This window comes from Atractosteus spatula, chromosome 3 (genome assembly GCF_055471065.1).
Source record: "Atractosteus spatula isolate fAtrSpa1 chromosome 3, fAtrSpa1.hap1, whole genome shotgun sequence".
NCBI classification, from domain to species: Eukaryota; Metazoa; Chordata; class Actinopteri; order Semionotiformes; family Lepisosteidae; genus Atractosteus; species Atractosteus spatula.
Window position 1 is genome coordinate 43,277,252 of NC_142708.1, and position 21,679 is coordinate 43,298,930.

The 21,679-nt window shown below is 38.5% G+C and overlaps 1 protein-coding gene across 2 annotated transcripts in view; it reads right to left on the bottom strand.

Moving 5' to 3' along the window:
* Positions 1-9,843: 9,843 nt before the first annotated feature.
* dhx29 (DExH-box helicase 29) overlaps positions 9,844-21,679 on the bottom strand; it is a 29,833-nt gene continuing 17,997 nt past the window's right edge. Inside the window, exons 16-27 of one of the 2 annotated variants that reach the window (XM_088912156.1) lie at positions 21,023-21,143; positions 20,684-20,768; positions 20,332-20,420; positions 19,961-20,089; positions 19,329-19,404; positions 18,049-18,273; positions 15,555-15,691; positions 13,558-13,648; positions 12,753-13,049; positions 12,524-12,655; positions 10,786-10,882; positions 9,844-10,499 (exon numbers count right to left, since the gene is read on the bottom strand). In XM_088912156.1, coding sequence (XP_088768282.1) covers positions 10,444-10,499; positions 10,786-10,882; positions 12,524-12,655; positions 12,753-13,049; positions 13,558-13,648; positions 15,555-15,691; positions 18,049-18,273; positions 19,329-19,404; positions 19,961-20,089; positions 20,332-20,420; positions 20,684-20,768; positions 21,023-21,143 — 1,535 coding nt within the window. In that variant the 3' untranslated portion in view covers positions 9,844-10,443. Of the gene's footprint in view, positions 10,500-10,782; positions 10,883-12,523; positions 12,656-12,752; positions 13,050-13,557; positions 13,649-15,554; positions 15,692-18,048; positions 18,274-19,328; positions 19,405-19,960; positions 20,090-20,331; positions 20,421-20,683; positions 20,769-21,022; positions 21,144-21,679 lie in introns of both variants that reach the window. The other variant, XM_088912155.1, reaches the window with a different exon arrangement.

The following is a 21,679-nucleotide window of genomic DNA, read 5'->3' on the forward strand; positions in this document are numbered from 1 at the left end:
TCGAGTTTGAGTAGTATTTAAGAGTGAGATAGTAAAACACGATTGAATTTTATTTCATGTTCTGTGGCTCATTATAGTAAAAGATAATGAGGTAATTGTAAATGGCATTTTATGACTATTCTATACATCTCAGTTTAAAAATAATAATTTAAGAATTATTTTACCAAAAATGCAATTCTTCTTAAGACCTCTGCAGTGTGGTTTTCAAAATGTCGATTTTACCTGTTTTTCTCACTTTGTGTATCTATGTCAACGTATATATAAACAGGAAACATAGGAAAAAGGAAATAATTAGATTATTATTCTTATTTTAAAACCCCAAATTTAATGCACTGTATATAAAGACACTTTCACAATAATCTATAAGGATCTCTTTCAGAGGACCAATCTTAATTTATCTTGTGGGATTTACTTGTGTCTTTCTACAAAGATTTCTTAGAATTCTAGTGGGTTTTTGTCTTAATGAAAAAAAGTTACAGATTTTTCCACTGTGCAAAGCAATATGTCAGCATTCAAGGAAGTTGTTTTACTCACAAACAAGAAATAATAAGAAAATCTGAAGGAATTATATGTTTTCATTTTAGAAAGAAGGCAAGCACCTTTTGTATTACACTACAAATGTACATTTCTAGTAAGTGTAAAAGTCTTGTTTCTTAATGCATTGGCATAATTTTTATTTGTGAAATAGGACAACATTTGTGAAGGCATGCTTGACACCACTTTCCTGATCTGTGCCTTTCTATTACTTTATGGTCGATTTGTTTCAATAACTCCTTTATCTTCATGGTTGATCACTATATCATATTGTATTACTATCTCAGTTGTGGCTAGCAAATCAATATCTATCTAAAGGAACATGTAGATACTCTCAAGTCAAGTTGAACTCCTTCTATTACAGACAGATGGGTCAATTACACTAATGTTGTGTAACTTTCAAGCTCAGGAACCAAACCAAGATGCTCACAAAATTGAGAAAACACTCCTAAATGTATTAACATCATTAGAACCACTGTAGAAATGATATGTCTAATTAAAATATTTCAAAATTTAATTAACAATATCGTGTTTGGTAGCTTTGAAGTGGAGTGATACATTTCCACATTAATCTAAGGGTTCTACTAATGTTGCATTTACATTTTTACTAGGATTAAAAATTTGTATGAGCAAAGTTTTTGAATTCAGGCTGAAGTTTGAGATAGAGATTGCAATAGGATTAAACACAGGCAGAAGTTAACAAAAATATCAAGTATAACTTTCAAGATACAACTAAAACTCACATCCTACAGTCTATAAATAAGCCATCTGAAATGCAGACTTAACCCTTAACCGTTTAATGCCAATTTTTATGGGTTTTCCAAATCTAACCCTAAATAGGGACTGTTTCTAACCCTAGTTTTTTAAATATGTTTAGAATAGTTTCAGTAAGAAACCAAGATATGCATAAAGACAAACCACTCTTAAAGTCTTAAAGTCATCACAACATAGTTTTCATGGCACTCTTACTTTTATATATATTCCACAAAACAAAGGAATTTTCAAGTGTGTTATACCTGAAGGCTCCACAGCTGAAATCTTTTGTCTCTTTTCTTTTCAGCATGGAATAAACCTTTACCTGCTCCTGAATAACTTGCTACAGGTATGTTGTTTTATTAGTTGAAGCCAACAGTGCAGTCTTTTTCTGTTTGCTTGAAAGAGGCCCAACACGTATGTGAATGTGTTGCTTCTTAATATTCTTAATATGCTTTATTCCATAAATTGTGATGATAAATTCTGCTTGCTCCATTACATTAGTCACTCTCATCTGCTTAAAAACAGATATGCATTAATCACATTATGTACTGCTTGAAAAGTGTTTTATTGAAAATGTTTTTTTTTATGAAACCTGTTGTGAATTTTATGAAAGTTGTGAATTGCAGGTAAATAACAAGCATACTGTAAAACAGCGCAAGTTTAAACTCTTTGTGCTGCATGATTTGAGAAATAATTTTATGGGTTGAATAAACAGATGAAGCATGATAAAAAATATTACATTTTTTCTCAATTGCTTGAACACAAGTCTTGAAACATTGTTCACATTTTCAAAAAAGTTAACACAATTTTCAAAACTATTATGTTGCAAAACAGTTAATAATTTATTATTGTTTTCACTCAAAATCCCAGTCTAAAACACATTTTTGCAGAACAGTGAATACAAATCTCTGCACTAGACACAAAAATCAATTATATGAGTCTCTTCAATCTAAAGACAATTTTTCACAGGAGAAGAAAATGGTCCCAAAAGTGTTGATTTACATCTTGTGTGTGCAAAAAGTAATTGCTAAATTGTTCAATCAATAATACATCATATTATATATGCAGAAGGTTTTCTTTAGTAGCTAGGGGACAGGGAAAGCACGCATACTGCACAGAAAATTGAGATTCATGCTACAACAGTATACCATGTAATTAACCACAACCTGGCAATGAGAGGGGCTGTACAGGAGGTGCAGTCAACCCTAAATAGGTTTCCATATATCCCATTAGCTCAAGATCATGCAGCTTTATCAAGAAAAAAGTTAGTGATGGTTTACCGAAAGTGAGATACAAATTAGATACAATTATAATTAATGTAATTGTATATAACTATAATATAAAATATGATTATATTTAATTTACATTCAATAACCTTGTTTACCAACAGGCGGGTGGAGTTGCCATTGGCACCAAAATGGGACCCAGCTGTGCCAGTATTTTTATCGGCTGGGTAGAAAAACGCTTCTTCGCTTACTACACTGGCTATGTCCCTGACCTCTACACGCGATACATTGATGACTGTGTTGGTGCCGCCACATGCTCCAACAACCAGCTTGAGTGCTTTCTTTATCATTTCACCAACTTCCACCCATCCCTCAAATATACGGTTAACATATCTTCCACTACTCTTCCATTTCTAGACATCAAATTCTCCATCAACTACCCCCGACTCTCCACTTCGGTTTATTACAAACCCACGGATTCACACAGCTATCTCCTGTATAGCTCATTTCACCCCAAACACACTAAAAACTCTCCCTTTTTCACAGTTCCTTCGGCTATGACGATTATGCAGCAACAACATTGACTTCCAGAACCAAGTCCTCAAAATGTACTCCTTTTTCATCAACAGAGGATACCCCAGCAGTGTTATTGACAGGGCCCTTGCCCGAGCCAAAAACACCCCTCGGACCATCAACTCAATCAGGAACTCCCGCCATAACAACCGCATCCCTTTGGTGCTTCCCTACCACCCCAACACACTTCCTATCCCCAGGACTATTAACGACAACTTTTCCTCCTACAGGATGATCCCTCCATTGGGGCTTTTTTGACAACCCCATCATCTCATATCGCTGACCACCTAATCTGCGTAACCTTCTTGTTCACAGCTTCCTTGACCACCCTCAGCAACCATCCACACCAGGCACTTTCCCTTGCAACAGAGCTCGCTGTATCACCTGCAAGTACACATCTAACGTCACACTCATTCAAGGCCCCTCAGGACAATTCTGGATCACCCAGATGGCATCTTGTACCTCCAGCAACCTTATTTACTGTACAGTATCTCTTGCAGTAAATGCCCAGCCATCTACGTTGGAGAAACAGGATGGAGACTCGGAGACTGCTTCAGAGAACATGTTAGGGCTGTGAAGATTAAAGATCTCTCCAAGCCCATTGTTTCTCATTTCACCTCTGATGGCCATGACCACTCTAATCTCTCCGTCTGTGTTCTCAAAGATGGTTTTCTGAACTCATACATCAGAAAGACTACAGAAACCAAAATTATCCTGCAGCTAGGATCATACCTTCCCCCGTCTCTTAACGACAGACTACTTTTCTTCTAAATTTTCCCATTCATTGGAGGTTTCATTTCACACCTCTCTACACCTATCCTGACTTCACACCTCTTGATTGGCCTCTCTTGTCCCCTGTCCCCTGCTCCCGCCTCTCGCTCCTCCTCTCTCCCAGCCTTTGTTCTCCCGCTACATTACCTTTGCTTACTGCCTTGTCTTTCTCACACCTGAAGAAGACTCCATGGCCGAAACGTTGTGTTTTCTTTCTTCTTTTTTTCAGCATGAAATAAACTTATTACATGTTCCTTTGCAGCCTACACATGCTGACGCAGCTACCCACCTGATTATATTTTGGACTACCTTGTGTTATTTTAAATAAGCAGATCTTAGGCTATGACTACTCAAGGTTTGTCGAGCCACCCTTAGTGTTACCGGCACAGCCGGCACCTATTAACTCCAAATTATTCAATCTTTATTCCAAACCTGTTACGGCTGCAGTTGGTCTCAATTAACCCTCATTATCCAATTTTCCTTACGTACCCCTTCCTTCACTATTTAAACTTTCAGTTCACCCTGTAAGATTCCTCGGTATTAGGATTTCTTCTGCCACCTGTGCTCACCTTGCCCCTTTTCTTCTAGTACCTTTTTACCTCATCTGGACTCCCTCAATGTTGACTCTTTGGTTTTGGATTTCTCGCTCTTGCCTAGCCCATATTGAATTTGTTTGCCTCTCTTCTTGCCTATTACCTGGACTTGACTGTACCTCGTTGTCTGCCTTGGATACCTCAGCTACCGGACCTTGCCTGGAGACCAGCACAGGGTTTGTAAATTACTCCGTTCTTACAACACCTTTTCCCTTTAACTGTTTAAACCCTCTGCTCACTGCTACTGGCGCTCGGTATTAGGATTTAATCTGCCTCCTGAGCTTGCCTTGCCTCGCCTCACCCTCCTTTCCTGAAATCCTCTCTACCTTGTCTGGATCCCCTCACCTACAACTTTTTTAATTTTTTTACGATCTCTCTCTCCTCTCGCCCCTCTCGGATTTGTTTGCCTGACTACATTCTCACTACCTGGATTTGACCTCGCTTGGTAATACCGACCACTCTTCGTCACCTGTCTTGGATATTTTAGCTTTCGGACCCCGTCTCGAGACCTATTAATAACTTGTCACTAACAGAATAGCTGACAATTTGAACTCCGCGGGTCAGAGCGATCTTTTTTCCATACTCCAGCAACACCCCCAGGCCCTGGGACAACTAACAGCGTCTGTTCAACAACTCGTCACTCATGTGACTGAATCCTCGCCTCCCCAGCTGGCCACAGCCCCCGTACCTCCTCAACCTCCTGCAGCATCCATCAGCCCTCTACCTCTCCCCACTCCGGATAAGTTTGACGGTGACTCCACCAACTGCCAGTGCTTCCTGACTCAGTGTTGGATGGCCTTCCAACTCCGCCTGGACTGCTTACCCTCTGACCTCTCCGGTCGAGCCCTGGACTGGGCCACTGCCCTCCTCATCTGGAATGCTCCCGAAATAGCCAATGTCATCTGGTTCCAAGCCACCTTGCAAGCCACTTTCGGTCAGCTCTATCCTCGTCACCTGGCTGCTCATCGCCTTTCCACCCCTGGACAAGGAAATCGCCCCCTGCAGGATTACACCGCCAAATTTCTCTCCCTGGCCCCTCAGACAACCTGGGATCAGGAATCACTCATTCGACAGTTCCGTCAGGGGTTATCCAATGAATTAAAGGACCACCTTATCCACCTTCCCCTCGACTTTACCTTACTGGACTTCTTCATTTTCTGGGTCTTTGAGATTGACATCAGAACGGATAGACACCTGCCCACCGCCTCCACCTCTCTCCCTCCATGACCCATCTCACCGACTACTACTCTCGAAGATAGAAAAGGCCACTGTCTTTCAGCAGAAGAGAATGAAACGCCTCCGCGAGGGTCTTTGCATGTACCATGGCTCCTCTGAACATCTTCCTGGTTGCCCCCTCCGATCCCACGGCCCTCCACGCAATACTACATCTCCCAGGTTAGTATCGTTTCCACCTCGCACCTTAGTTCCTGCCCTTCTCTCACCATATGCCTTTCATGGGGGGAAATGCCAATTCAATCTCTTGGCTTTTCTTAACTAGGGTGCAACCGGGAACTTTATAGATGCCGCTTTAGTTGAGGATCAGAACATCCTTTGTGTCCCACTGTTACTCCCTCTCCAGGTCTCCTCCCTTGATGGCTCACTACTCTCCCCTGGACAGATCTGCTGGCAAACAGTCCCACTCACCCATTTGATCAGTGCTACTCATCAAGAAAGCATCCAGTTCCTGCTCCTGGACTCCACATCTCACCCCCTTCTCCTGGGTCACCCCTGGCTTCTCAAACATGACCCTTCCCTTTTCCTGGGCCCGCAGGGGCCGCTCTGAGTTTTGCCGTCTCTTGGTGTGCACACCAAGTATTTTTCTACAGCCCTTTCTCTTCCACCTCACCGCCCCTAGGACTGCACGATTGATCTACTTCCTGGTGTGTTACCTTCAAAGGGGTGGGTCTATTCCCTTTCAGTTCCGGAAGAGAGCTCTGGAGGAATACATCTGGGACTCCCTGGCTGCGGGTTTCATACGCCCATCCTCGTTGCCAGCCTGCGCCGTTTTTTTCTTTGTGGGGGGGATGGCTCACTCAGACCGTGTAGACTACTGGGGTCTCAATAGCATCGCTATTCCCAACTGCTATCCCCTCCCTCTTATACCTTTAGCTCGAATCTTTTCGGGGAGCAACAATATTCAGTAAATTGGATCTGTGAGGCGCTTATAATCTTATTTGCATTAAGGAGGGAGATGAATGGAAAACTGCATTTATAACGACTCGAGTACATTATGAATGCCCCTTGGCCTGGTTAATGCCCCCTTCGTTTCATTCATTAACTATATTTTTTGTGACATCCTGCACAGATACGTTTTAGTTTACCTGGAGGACATTTTGATCTTTTCTAGTAACTTCCAGGACCATGTCCATGAGGTCCTTTCACACCTCATCAAGCATAATCTCTATGCTAAGCTTGAAAAATGCATTTTCATGCTTCAAGAATTCACTTCCTCAGGTTTGTAATCTCTCCCCAGGGTGTGGAAATAGATTCTGATAAGGTAATGGCTATTAGAGACTGGCCTGCCCCTAGGAACCTCAAACAGATCCAGTGGTTTCTGGGGTTTGCTAACTTTTACCGCTGGTTTATCAGGACCTTTAGCTTGGTCATCGCCCCAATCACAGCACTCACGCGTTAGGGGCCTGGCCTTGGCAAGTGGAACCCTGAAGCCTACAAAGCCTTCCTTAAACAACTTTTTACCTTGGCCCCTCTGCTCCAACACCCTGATCGCTTATTACCCTTCGTTGTTGAAGTCAACGCCTCTGCCTATGGGGTTGGCGCTGTTCTCTCCCAGAGACATGGGGAAAAGAACATCCTCCACCCCTGTGCTGCCTTCTCCAGAAAATTATCCTGAAACTTGGTTCACACCATCCCCCTTCTCTCAGTAACAGTCTTATTTTTGTGTAATCTACTCTATTCACATGCAGGTTTTGACTTCACACCTCTCTCCACTTCTCACCACCTGAGTGGCCTCTCTGCCTCTCCCCTGCTCTCACCTCCTCCACTCTCCCAGCTTTTGTTCTCCTATGCTATTTAATCTTTGCTGTCTGCCCTGTTTTTCTGACACCCGAAGAAGGCTCCACAGCAAAAAACATTGTGTTTTCTTTCTTCTCTTTTCAGCATGGAATAAACCTATTGTTCCTTTATAGAAAGGATACATAAATAGTTTTAAACATTTTTATTTGTTTAAACAGTTATTATTCAGTTAAGAAAAAGTAAAAAATATATATTGCTGTTTCCAGAATATGCACCTTAACCTTATTTTTAAAGTCACAATAAGCTTCTAGAAACATAAAGAGGAAGAAAAGAGTAATGTATTAGTATTCAAGTTTGGAAAGCATCATTGATCTACTTAGATAATTATCCACCATTTTTTTTCTTTTTTAGCCAGTGGTTAGTTGTTTCTATTCTGCTTTCGATGTGGAAAAAAATAAACATGGTAAAAATGCACTTTGGCCAAAAGTTAATAATTCTTTATCATGTTTGCCTTAGTGCTGGTGAAGTAATTTGGTGTTCTTGCTTCATTAAGAGTGTCTCCTGATTTTTTGTGCCATTGGTGGGGGGTGGGGGGGTGGGGGGGATGGGAGGGAGGTTGTGCTGTTACTGAGGCAAAGAAAACACAGCCTTGATCATAATGGGTGACAGTGCTTTCTCTCATTTTCAGAAAGTGTGTAAGGAGTCCTCCTATCTATTTAATATGTTAGCATCCATTTTTAGATGTTTTGTTACCTTTTTGTTCTGCTATCAATATTAATAAAAAATAAGAGGTAGCTGTCTCAGAGCTGCAACGTCTTGTTTTGACTTCAAGATTCAAGACTTATTGCCATACCAACTTAGTTGTTAGGAATTTGCCTCAGTGTGCTCATAACAGTTAAACAATAAGATGATAAAAAAAATAACAGAAACATTAAACACAACATAAAACCATAAGGTAACAAGAAAGAATCTCGCACAATCTTAAAATAAAATGAAAAAACTGGTGCATTAAAGGGGTTTATAATCTATTTACATTGTCAATAGTCATCATAAAGTACTAATGTGTAATTGGAAGGCTCTTCAGTATCCGGATAGTCTTATAGTAAGTACTATTAAGGAAATCAGAGGTTTTGGTCTTAATGGTCTTTTTTCCTGATGGAAGGGGTATAAAAAGGGCATTAGCAGGGTGTGCAGAGTCTTAGAGTATTTTCAATCCTTTGTGCTGCATGCGGGACCGATAGATATCAGAGATGCAGGTCAGCGCACAGCTGATGATTTTTTGTTCTTAGTCAAGTAACTGAGGTCATGAGAAAGCTGGTACACTTTTTCTCTGCTGTTGGACTTATTAATAGATTTGAGCAGAAACCCAGAGTCTAGAAAGTGCAACATTCAAAGTTTACAAAAAGTAAGGAAAATAATCAAACAAATTGCTGAAAAGGGTTTTAATAAATGTATACATGCAAATGTAATTATTTTCTTATTTATAATTTCTATATATTTTTCCACATCTGACTAAAGGATAATAAGGAAATGAGAATTTTATGGAAAATCAGATATACTCCTTTGGGAGTAAAATGAAGGCATATTGCTGCATTTACTTTATTTTACAATTGCTTTACAAAGTTAGTGCTTCATTTTATGATAAAAAGTTTTTTTTATTATTTTTGGGTCATATCTGCTTTGTCAAGCCATAAACTTTTAGATGCCTGAATTCCTCATTGTTTCATGAAAAGATAAACAATCTGGAATTCCTGCTTTTCAGCCTTTTTGAACCTGCTCTAGTTAGCATTAAAATAATTTTATGGATTATGGAGCTGATTATTACTGGTTTACATTACTCTGGCCTGCTGTCACCTTAGGTTTCTGTTCAAATTCTGTTCTTTAAAATTTAGAATTTATATTGCAGATAGAAATATAGGGCCTTTCAGAATGAAAAAGGATCTTTCATGGGACTCTGGAAAATATAGTTACAGATTATATAAAAGACAGTCTATCTTTTTATTATCTTATTAAACTAATTAATCAGACATTTAAGAAATCTGGAAAGTAAAAAGAATACAGCCCTTTTCTACAGTGCAGCAGCCAAGTCTTTTGCTATGAGCAGGTCCATAAAAGTGTTTTTTATAATATTATAAAAATCATACACATTTTGGAGGAGTAGGAACAGAAAGTTGTTTTAAGTTGTTTTGGAAGTTGTTTTTTCTAACTTCACTATCTCTACTGCCCTCATTACTGCAAAATATACATGATATTCATTGCTGAGGATGAGTGAAATATACAGCCGAGATCTCATCTTCAATGAACAGGAAGTGCTTCTCAATTTCACTTGGTTTATCCCTAGTTCATATTAGAAAATATAGGCAGAAAAATCTGAACAAAAAGGTTATTTTCATTACAGTCACACTCATATATTCACATTCAAGGCATCCATAGCTATATTTATTGTACTAATTTTGTATACATCTAGATGTCTCAATGCAGTTAACATAGATTTCAGCTTTATTATTTAAGGGTGTTTGATGACACAATAAAAAACCCTTCTTAGTACCACCATAGGTTCTACACTAGAAGCACTGTGGTTTCAAGGCTGGTTAAATAGAAGATATTTCTGGGTTCTACCACGGTGAAACCTTTTTATTCTCCAATTAGGTACAAACTGTGCACTGCCGAAAGTTATCAGTCACCAAAAATACACAGACACTTCAGATGAAGCTCTCAGTCAGAAAATAGTAACAGTGTTATTTTACAAAAACTTTGTACCAAACCAAAAACAAAATAGCTTCTGTAGTTATGACTGCCTACAGATTAAAATCCATAATGTCACAGAAGAAGCAGTCATGCTATTAAAGTGTTACTGCAATTTTGGCAACAGTTTTAAACCAAAATTAACCAATTTGCCCCTTTTTCTTATTATTTTACATGATCACATCCCCAGTTGTTTTTATTGGAGTCCTTATAAAAGAGGCATATGACCAAGTCATTTTTAAATACAACACTAATTTATATGCAAAATTCAATCAAATGGCGTTTTCACTTTTAATCAGGTCTGTTATGATCTTTATAGTCTTGTCATCTGAAAGAGAAGAAGAGGAGACTGTATTAACTCTCCGCTTACCAGAACAAATCCTTACTTGCACATGTGGCATGAATGTACATTTATAATCCATAGTAAAAGCTGGTACTGCAGAGTATTAAAGCAAATTTTAATAAAATAATCACTGACTTATCATGGTCACAACAATTTTTTTTTACAAAAAATACAAGTTTACAAAATAATTGTTTTAAAAAAGAGAGGTTATTACGTGTGTCTTTGTCATTCTTTATCATCAATATTACTTCTAGAGAAAATACTAAACTACCTTTCAAGTTTATTTTGGGGTTCTCGAGTTTTTTCTCCAGAACACTGTCTATCAGTTTTCTAAGTTGTTTAAATATTACTCCAATTCTCACTGGTGCCTGGGAAAATAAGAAAGACAAAAGAGCAGAGAAAGAAATAATGAAAAGCATTATACATATGTATGTTAACTCTTATTTATCTCCATTATTAGTAATAAATCTATTACAAAACCCAGTTGTCTCTGTAATCCATGTATTTTTGTAATGTTGGAGGCCTGGCATAACCTCCACTGTATATTTAAGTATGAAATATCTCCTTCCTTAGAGTCAACTATTTGGCATTACTCAAATTTATTGGGGAATTAGTATTGGGAATAAACCCATTCATTTTGCAGCACTGAAGTAAAAGGGCAATGTTAAGCTTGGGCAGTTAATTTCTGATGTTGAATTAATTTCCTTTCATCAGTTGGCTCTGGAATATTTTTTTTCCCCCCAATTACCCAGATATTTCAGTACAACCAACGTCTATATGTGATCATATGTATAGTAAAATCAATACTTCTCTTGAACTGACCCCAGTTATATCATGATTAGAAAATGATGGGGGAAAGTAAAATTATCTATAAACTATAAGCTACATTTATTTCTATTCATTGTATTCATGGTTCACTGTATTTTCCACAAAGTAAGTGGAGTAACAGCACCTGTTATTAAGTAATTCTGATTATTACTGGCTTAAATGTTGTTTGCAAACCTTCATATTTTCTTCCAACATGAAAATTCAGTTAATACATTTTTTCATTGGGTAGATTTTACTTCAAGAAGAATTTTTAAATGGCTGTAAAGAATCTAAATCATGTAAACAATATAATCAACAGACAACTGACACTTATTTACATGCATTATACAACTGCATACCCATTAAGGACTTTTGGGACAAAATTTCCAATCTTATCTCTAGTATAATGGGGAAAAGTATTCCAACAGATCTGTAATCTGCCTCATTTGGGATCTTTCAGGGCTCAAGATCTCCAAACAGGGTTCCTTCCTATTATTTCTTTCTTAATCCTCCTCAGCTGGAAGAATAAGAATAATTATATTATTAATTCTATTATAAGAATAATATCTATTGCACATTGGCTTTCTGTTATGGTGGACCATTTTAAATTAGAAATACTTATGTTTAGAAACTTGGATGAGATTATTTTCTTTTATAAATTATTGAAGATCATACTCCTATTTTTATTTTTGTTGTACACATTAATTTTGAAAGGGGTTTATATAGATCATTACAGCATATAAATCTCATAACAGGGCAGAGTCATATACAACAAAACAATGAAAAAATACATTCACATAACCTTCTAGGTTTTCGAATGCTACAAAACTTTAGCCTAAGATAAATAAAGCTCTAAAGCAATTTACTGGAGGATTCTCCCTGCCCAGTCTCCTTAGATAGAATTCCCCATCACCACTGACCAGCTCCAGGAATGGTAGCAACAGCCATTGGTAAACAGTAATAACCTACTTTTTAAAACGAATTGAGGGTTAATGTTAAAATTAAGCCTTTATTATCGCAGCAATAAGCATCAGATAATTTTGGTATGATTATTCTGATATCATGTATAGGTGTGTATTTTAATGCGATATTTCAAGATCTCAGTAGTTAACTAGTGCCGTGACAAACATGAAATTTGCCATTAAGGTCTCAATATTTATTAGCCAATTATGAAGGTCTGGTACACATGGCTGTATCCTGACCTGGAAGTGGATCCATCCATCTAGAGAGATGAGTCTCTCACGGTGCTGCACATCAATGTCTCCTCCGAACAGAAGCATTGGGAATGGAGAGATCAGAGTAGTGTCCCGTAGATACACCTTGGAATACCTCACCTGTGTGAAAAACACAATCAGCACAAAGAACTGTTACAATCTTCCTTTTCTCACTTTGAAAGTCATCTCATTAGTTGTCGCTTGCAGGCTTATTGACCTTTTCCTGGAAGAGCAGCCAGCCATAGGTCTGCAGGTTCCTGTTGACAGAGGAGGGATGGACCTGTGCCTTGCCTTGTGCCGTCTCCACAGTGCACACTGCCTTGTCATTGACATCCACAGAAGGGGTGTAGATAATCCTGCCCACACTGTCATACAAGCCCGCTGTCAGTACAGTGTTGACAATGGCAATCTCCTGGGCAGACAGAGAGCTCTTGGGAGAAGGCTGGCTTGTTCTTGACACTGGTGAAGAGAACCCTACTGCTTCCATCATCCTCGTCAGCTCCCGCTTCACATCCTGTGTAAAAGAAAAAAATTAATCAGGTTGTTTTTACATGCCTTCATGCCCATACTTGTCATAGTAAATCACTTGTGAACATGCTCTGGTTGATTCTTTAATTAAACATAAGTGCACCATAAATAATATTAAATATGATTAAATAAGAACTAAACTTTGGCAAATTCTGAAGTTAAAATACGATGAGAAATCTTAATTAATTTAATCACCTTCATCCTGATGCCAGTATATAACCAGTAAACTTTATTTCAAGTATAACATAAAATAATTTAATTCATTTGTCTGAATGCATAAGAACACTATCAGTTTAAACACTTTTTTTGATGTTTTATCTTAAAAAATTGTTTAATGAGCTATTTCTATATCTTCTGAACTCAATTTTGTCAATTGTTTTGTCAATTGAATTTGTCAATTTTTTGTGCATTTGCTCAGTTCAGTTTTGAAATCTAATAGAACATTGTTCAAAAAACAGAAAGCTGCAACAACACAACTAGTACAAACAATGTACCTCGATGGTCAGAAGGGCCGTGCGATTCAGAAAGTGTTTCCTGCAATAAGCCATTTCAGCTCGCCACCCCTCACTGCGTGCACTCTTCCACCTGAGAATAAAAATTTCTCAATTATGTATAGTACAAAACCAGAGATGTGGTTTAATAAAGTCACCTACAGTGTAAAAAAGGATTACTGAAGATAATTTTGTATTTCATTTTCTATTTTCTTTCCTTTATTCTACAAGCAAGATGCAGCCACTGTGGATGGACAGACAGAGGCCTAGTGTCTGTGAGCACAACCCACTCCTAGAAATTCAAAGTCACGAGGTTATGAAGTTATTTTTTTGACTACATAGCATACTATACCTTTAATAAATATGTACAGTGCCTTGCAAAAGTATTAACCCCCCCCCCACATTTTATTGTGTTACAGCATGGAACCATGATGCATTTAACTGAGAATTTTTGCCACTCAACACAAAGTACTCTATAATGCCAAAGTGGGAAAAAAAATCCAGACATTTTACTAAATCAATTAAAAATAAAAAACAGAAAATAACTGAATCCATAGGTATTCACTCCCCAGAGTTAATACTTGGTAGGACCACCTTTGGCAGTAATTACAGCTGTGAGTCTCTTTGGGTAAGTCTCTATCAGCGTTGCACATCTTGACACTGGAATTTTTGCCCATTCTTCTTGGCAAAATTGCTCAAGCTCCATCAAGTTGAATGGGGACCATTGGTGAACAGCAATTTTTAAGTCATTCCACAGATGCTCAATTTGACTGGGCCACTCCAGGACATTAACCTTTTTGGTTTTAAGCTACTCCAGTGTGGCTTTTGCTATACGTTTCGGGTCATTGTCCTGTTGGAAGATGAATTGTCTTCCAAGTCCCAGTGCTCTTGCGGATTGCAGCACTTTTTTCTCCAGTATTTCTCTGTACTTAGCTCCATCCACTTTTCCTTCTATCTTTATGTTTTCCAGTCCCTGCCGCAGAGAAGTATCCCCAAAGCATGATGCTGCCACCACCAATGCTTCACTGTACAGATGGTATTCTCAGTGTGATGTGCTGTGTTCGGTTTGTGCGAAACAAAATTCAATTTTGATCAGACCATAGAATCTTCCTCCAAATTGTTGAGTCTCTCACATACCTTTGGGCAAACTCCAGCCAAGATGTGATATGAGTTTTTTTTCAACAAAGGGTTTCTTCTTGCCACCCTTCCGTACAAGCTATTCATTTATCTCATTCACAGTTTCTCCCATCTCTGCATCTCAGTCACGGAGGACTGTAACTCCTTTAGAGTTGCCATAGGCCTCTTGGTGGCCTCCCTTACTACGGCTCTTCTTGCCCAGACACTCAGTTTTGGAGGATGATGTTCTGGGCAGATTCACAGTTGTTCCATATTTTCTCATCTTTTTAATGATGGAATTCACACTGTGCTACGAGGTATATTCAATGCCTTGGAAATGTTCTTATATCCTTGCCCTGACTGGTAATTTTCAAGAAACACCTTGTATCAGATCTGCTTGGAATGTTTCTTGGTCTTCCTTGGAAATGCACTAAGTGGGGAAACTCCCAGAAACAGGTGAATTTATTCTGAAATCATGTGAAACACCTCAACTGCACACAGGTGGACTCCAGTCAAGTAATTATGTGACTTGGAAAAGAGAGTTGGTTACTTCAGAAGTAATTTAGGTGTGTCAAAGCAAGGGGGTGAATTCTTATGCTGTTAATCAATTTCTATTTTTTATTTATTATTTATTATTTATTTAGTAAAATGTCTGGATTTTTTTTCGCACTTTGACATTATAGAGTACTTTGTGTTGATGATTGGCATAAATTATCTGTTAAATCCATCATGGTTCCATCCTGAAACTCAATAAAATGTCCAAGGGGGGTGAATACTTTTGCAAGGCACTGTACATCAACTCACACAAAAATGCAACCCAAGCTTTTCTAATTAATAAACACACAGCAATAAACAGAATGATAATGACAGCAACAACATCTTACCCTAAGTACGCATTATAAATGGTCAGGTGGTCCGAATTGGCTATAGCCAGAGCAGCTTTAGCAAGGTTTGCGTCATCCTTTCTGTTCATTGGAGTTGCAAATGGAGATTTTTCAGATATTGCAGCTGCAATAGTAGCCTGGGAAATGAGCAAAATTAAAGACATTTAATGTGTGGTTTGCAAAAACAATATTTTTAGCCACTGCGGTAGTGCAATACTCTATTATTGTGCAACATAAAGGTAGGTTTTTATACAGATGTCACTGTAATAATGATATTAACAATAATTTGCCTCTGAAAGATGAGTATATGGTAGAAAGAGCACAAAGAGGTCAAAAAAGAAAGCTAAAACAACACAGCAAAGCATGACACATTTATCTCAATCAGCTGTGATAAAAATTCTGTTTCTCAACTCATTTTTCATATTGGACACCAAATTACTTAAGGAAATCAGAAGGCTGTTAGCAAGTACTTCTGGAAAACTGTGATTTTGCATATTTAAAAATATAATATAAAATCAAACTTTAGAATGTAAATGTTAAACTTATATGTTAAAATGTTTTACATTTATTTGAAATGAGTTCATTCAACCTTCACCTAATCATATATCTAGATATAAAGTATACCAACAGTAGCACACACCCTACTACAATCGAGGCTTTGCAAGTATTCTCCAAAAATGGCACAGAAATTTTTGATAGGTTAAGCCATACAAGGGGCTTAACCTTGTTGAGTACTTTAGAAACCTGCAGTAGGTTTAAGAAAAACATCTGCTTAGTTATCTCTGGTCTTTAGTCCTTCATTGAGAGAAAAATCTCTCTTTATTGCTGATCAGCATCAGTTATTGTTTTACGAATGATTTTCTGTCAACACAGGTTCCAGGAAAAATCCTGACAATTTCTATCAAACTGTAACATGACTAGTCTGAATGTAAAAATAAATGTATCTAATCAAGCACCCATTAATCAAAATATTAATAAACCTTTCTGGTATGAAAATCATGTTTCCCTTATAAACTTTCAATTTCAATGGACAAATGTTAACAGCGTATTTGATGGGCTCATATACATCTATCAATATAATATGAAATACTTTTCCTTACTTTTCAGTATTCCCAAATGACTGAACAGGATTTGATCATTTTCCCAAAATATGTATTCTGGAGGACAATTTAAAAAATAATTTCTAAATGTAAACATGCAAGTGCCATTTTGAAGGTAAAACACAAACACTCTTCCTCAGTCAACCAAAGACTGTCACAGAACGTAATATTGTGACCTATAGGACAGAAACAACTTATCTACATGACAGCTGTGTAATTCAGAACATATACATTCTGAGAAAGAAGAAAAGCAACAGCAACAGAGTTACAAACTGTACAGAGAGAAGGCGGCTTGCTCGGGTCACATTTTGTGGTGAGGTTTGGTCTGAACTTTGAAAGCTGATTGTTATTTAACATAGCAAAATAGTGCTAGTAGGCGTATTAAACCAATGCAGATATACAACGAGAATCTTAGGGACCCCAGGGATATCCGAAGCAACTCTTGCTTATTAAGGCTGTGCTCTTCTAGTGTGGGTGATAGGGAAAGCAAATCAATTGCCTGTTTGGTTTGCTAAAGCGTCAGTAACCCGACGGCATGCCTTATAGCTCTGCCTAAAAACCTGAGGGTCAGAGGCAATCTTCTTAAAAAAAAAACTGGCTGAACTGTTGAACTGCTGAAGTCATCTTTTACACAAAAGGCAATGTAGGTTAATACACATTCTTGTGTCTTCTCCAGTATTTGCCTGCAGAAATGGGTAGACAGCCACAGTTTTCTTGGTAAAAGAGCCATAGGAGATGAAAAATTCACTGTGACAATTAGGGGTAATTGGGAAATCGCTTGGGGACTTTGGACGTCTCGATTATGAGATCTCTTGGTCCCCTTCTGACGCATGCATTTTCTATGCAAACTACCAAACTGAGAAACAGCTGCTTCTCTTTATAAAGGCTGAGTAAGCATGTATGCATATCTAAAATGTATTTTCAACAAAAAACAACATATCAGTCTACACTTCACTTTTTGTCTGTATGATTTTGTCCTGTTGTATATTCAAATAAATGTTGTTTTTCCTTCAGGTCCTGTTGACACCACTATTTATAATCTGTAGAATTGTTTGCCCTGAGGAAAAGCCTTGGTGAGACAACTCTTTTAGCATGCAAATGTGAGATTCTGATGTGCTCTATGCCTTTATCAGAACCAGCTCAGAGAGGAATTGTAATGAGTCCACACCTTCATTGCCAGAGGTAGTATGAAGACACTGCAATGAATTCAAAATCATACTACCGCTCAGATAACACATTGATATTCATTATGAAGTGCTAACACTTTTGTCCTTGTCTTATTGTTTGGCCTGTTGCTCAGAATTCAGCCCTATATTGCTAAATACTCCATGAAATACTAAGTGGTTGCCAGAACATAGAACTGTGACAGACTTAAGAAACAAAGGCAATCTTACAATCGGTTCTAAACATCCGAATATAGCGCCGAAGACAAGCATTTTCCCAATCTTGACATTGACGGGCAGAGCTGCTAGATGCTGTCCCAGTGGGGTGAGGGTGGGGCTGTCGTGTTCACAGGCCCCAATCCTCCGGAGCAGACTCACTGCATTACTGACAGACTGGGGCTGGGGTGGATCCAGAGATCGAGACAGGAACTCCTCAGGAGAGCCGTACTCGCACTTCTGCAAGGAATAACAAACAGGAATTCTGTAAAACAGGCAGGATTCATGTCTTACTGTAGCATTCATCAATTTATTTTCTAGCCAATTTATGCAATACAGATATCCCGGCAAGCAAGGACACAAGGGCAGACACACAGACACTCACAGCAGGGCCAGTTTCCCCTGAAGCAAGTTAAGCCTTTGTCACACTACAGAACTTCTAGTCGGAGAGCATGTAAAATTTAACGACTGCAGTTGCTGAATCACACTGCCTTTTCTGTCCTAGAGGGTGTCAAATTATACAACTAGGAATTACAGGGTGACTACAGGATTCCCTCACGACTTTTCGTCAAGGTTCCAAATCCTTGGTTCCTTGCATTACACCGCGAAAGTACCGTGAGGTCGCCTCACTTTGGTAGCCAATCAACGCGGAGCACACCGGAATAAGAGGAGGAGCACTGCACGAAAGTAAACAAACAACAAACAGGAAACATCAAACAGACATCTGTGCTGACTCCAAAGTTCGACGAGCCTCTCCCTCATTTGCACAGTCCAAAACACTCGCTTTCCTTCTTTCCTTGCATTTGCATTGTATGTATTGTACTTCCGGTTGAGATCTGTTGACTGTCGCTGACACAAGAGCCCACCCCTACGACTTGTGACTCGCTACGAGAAAATCAAACCTGTTTAAGGTTAAGAGCTGTTAAGAGCGCTATGATTGAGTCGCTCGGGGTGTCACACTACACAACTGACGGTAACGGGCGAGCGCTACGTCTCTCTACAACTCACTGTGATTTTCTTACGATTATGTAAATGAAGGCTACGACTGAAAATCTTAGGAAAAGTTGTGTAGTGCAACGCCAGCTTTAACTAACCAGAATGTCTTTGGACTGGAAGGAAACTGGAGCACCCAGAGAAATCCACACGGACACGGTTAGAACATACAAACAATGCAATGCATTTAAAACCAACTTGTCTTAGACAGAGCAAACCAAACACCAAACACACTTTAAAGAGCAATCATGAAATACAAAGTGTTGATGTATGGAAAGTGAAAATCAACCGTAAAATCTTACCATAATATGCAGACAGAGCTCTTCCAAAGGAACTCGCAGAATTTCTGGCACAGAGTAATCTACAAAGCCTTCATATCTGCAGGAACACAGAAGTCCACAACCAGCAGACTATACAGTTAATAAACTAATCTGTGAGAACCTTAAAGCAAGAACTGTGCCAAACAATTTACATATTACATAACATAATAAGTATTATTTCATTGTCATTTTGTGTGTGCTTCCCGTATTTACAGACATAATACATAATTATTACAAGAAATGGATCAACAGAAAAAGAACATGAAAATACATATTTCAGTTAATTTAATTTATTTAAATCAATATTAAATATATTTTTTAAATAATTATTTTTAGAGCACTTCTTTTTCTTTTTTCTATTGTCACTTTGCTAGACAGAGGCAAGGCTCAGCAGGTTATCTTTAAGACAGTGCCATCTGCTGGGCTATAATATTCCCTACAAGTCGATACCAAACCTAAAGTCCAACAGAGCATTCTCCCAGATGAGCTAACAATACTTTTGAGTTTCAGTCATTAGTTTGTGTTCATCAATGATGTATGAATGGCCACACGTCAGAGAAATTCAACTGTGTTTGCCCAGTTTGACTGCATTAAATTAGCAAAAAGAGGCTTACCTTTCTTTTGTGAAGAGGCGGAAACAGAAGCCTTCCCTGACGCGCCCGGCACGACCCTGTCTCTGGAGGGCACTGGCCTTACTTACGAAGGTCTCCACCAATGAACTCATCTGACTGCTCTCATGGTACCTGGGCCCCAGGAAAGTGAGGAATGGCATTTGTTGGAGACAGTGTTTTAGTCATTCACACCACAATGTATGAAGCAATATACATATCACATACGCATTCATCAGCAAACCAAAACCATTACACAATCTGTAATTTATATTGGCTATTGTACATTAATGGAAGTGCATTAAATCCACAGTAATGCTCAGAAGAACATGATTGTATTAGAAATGACAACAGTTTGAATACACATTATACTCTACCTGTTTTCTTTGGTCTTTCCAGAGTCGATGACAAAAACAACATCAGGTATTGTGACTCCCGTTTCTGCAATATTGGTAGACAGCACTATCTGAAATAAATCCAAGACCACAACGACTGGTCAGATCAGAGATCCTGACTACAAAATACTGATTTGCAAAACGTTGGCATCAAAAGAGGATCTAACCTTCAGCTTTTCATATTAGTATAATGGACATGATTTATGTAATTGTTACAGATTTCTAAAAAGCATGATTTAGTATAAAGTGCCAAAAATGGGGAGTTCCTCAATCCATCTACAAAATATCAGTTACACATTACAAAAAGTGAAGGAGAGAAATTGAATTACAATACCTTCCTGACACCAGGAGGGGGTACTGTAAATGCTGCAGCTTGGTCTTGAGACGAAAGAGTGGAGTGAAGAGGAACCAGTTTATACCTGCAGCATTAACAAAACATTACATCTCTAACACTACTGTACAATTATTCATGACACAAAACAGCTTTCATGTAACACAGGAAAAGTTGGATTTATTTTTTTCTGGTTTGAAAAGAAAGCTTTGCTTCCTCTGACCACTGTTCCATAAAACATTAGATATTAGTATCAAAACCTGAGTAATACCTTGCAAATCAAATGTTCCAATACACCTATAAATGAAAGAAAGTTCATTTGAGAAGTACATGGAAAATTACCTTTCTTTCATCCGAAATCTTTTGTCTGTTGATAAGATGTCATAGAGCTGCTGAATGTGAGCGAGGCCCGGTAAGAAAATCAAAACAGCACCATCCACACCTCTGAACTGAGGAGCCTTATCTGCACCAAAGGAAACAACACTTATCTTTAAATGTTCAAGACATGTTCATGAGATATGCATTCAGCACTTGAACTGGATTAAGTGGCATCAGTTCAGCTACACTTTTATTTTAAATATACACAGATGCAGATCCTAAAACAGTGATTCCCAACTGGGGGTGAGTTGAGCTCATACTTCAGTAACATTGAAACCAGGTCTGCTAAACTGGACTGGGTCAGGAATCCCTTCATTGTGACCGAGAGCAGCAGCAGCCTTCCTGCCAGATTGCAGGAACATCAGACGGATGTGTCCTCAGACTGTGGGTTGAAGATGAAACATGCAGACAAGACTGACAGTTCTGGTGCGATGTGGAAAAGGAATACCCTGAGTGGGGGAGATATACACTTAATGAACTTTTACCCTTTGGATCTACCTACTCGTGTGAAGTGGCTTTCTCAGCTTTGACCCAGATCAAAACCAAGCAGAGGAACAGACTCAATGTAGAGAACAGTCTGATTACAGCCATGGCCACACTGCCCCCAGAACTGTCAAAACT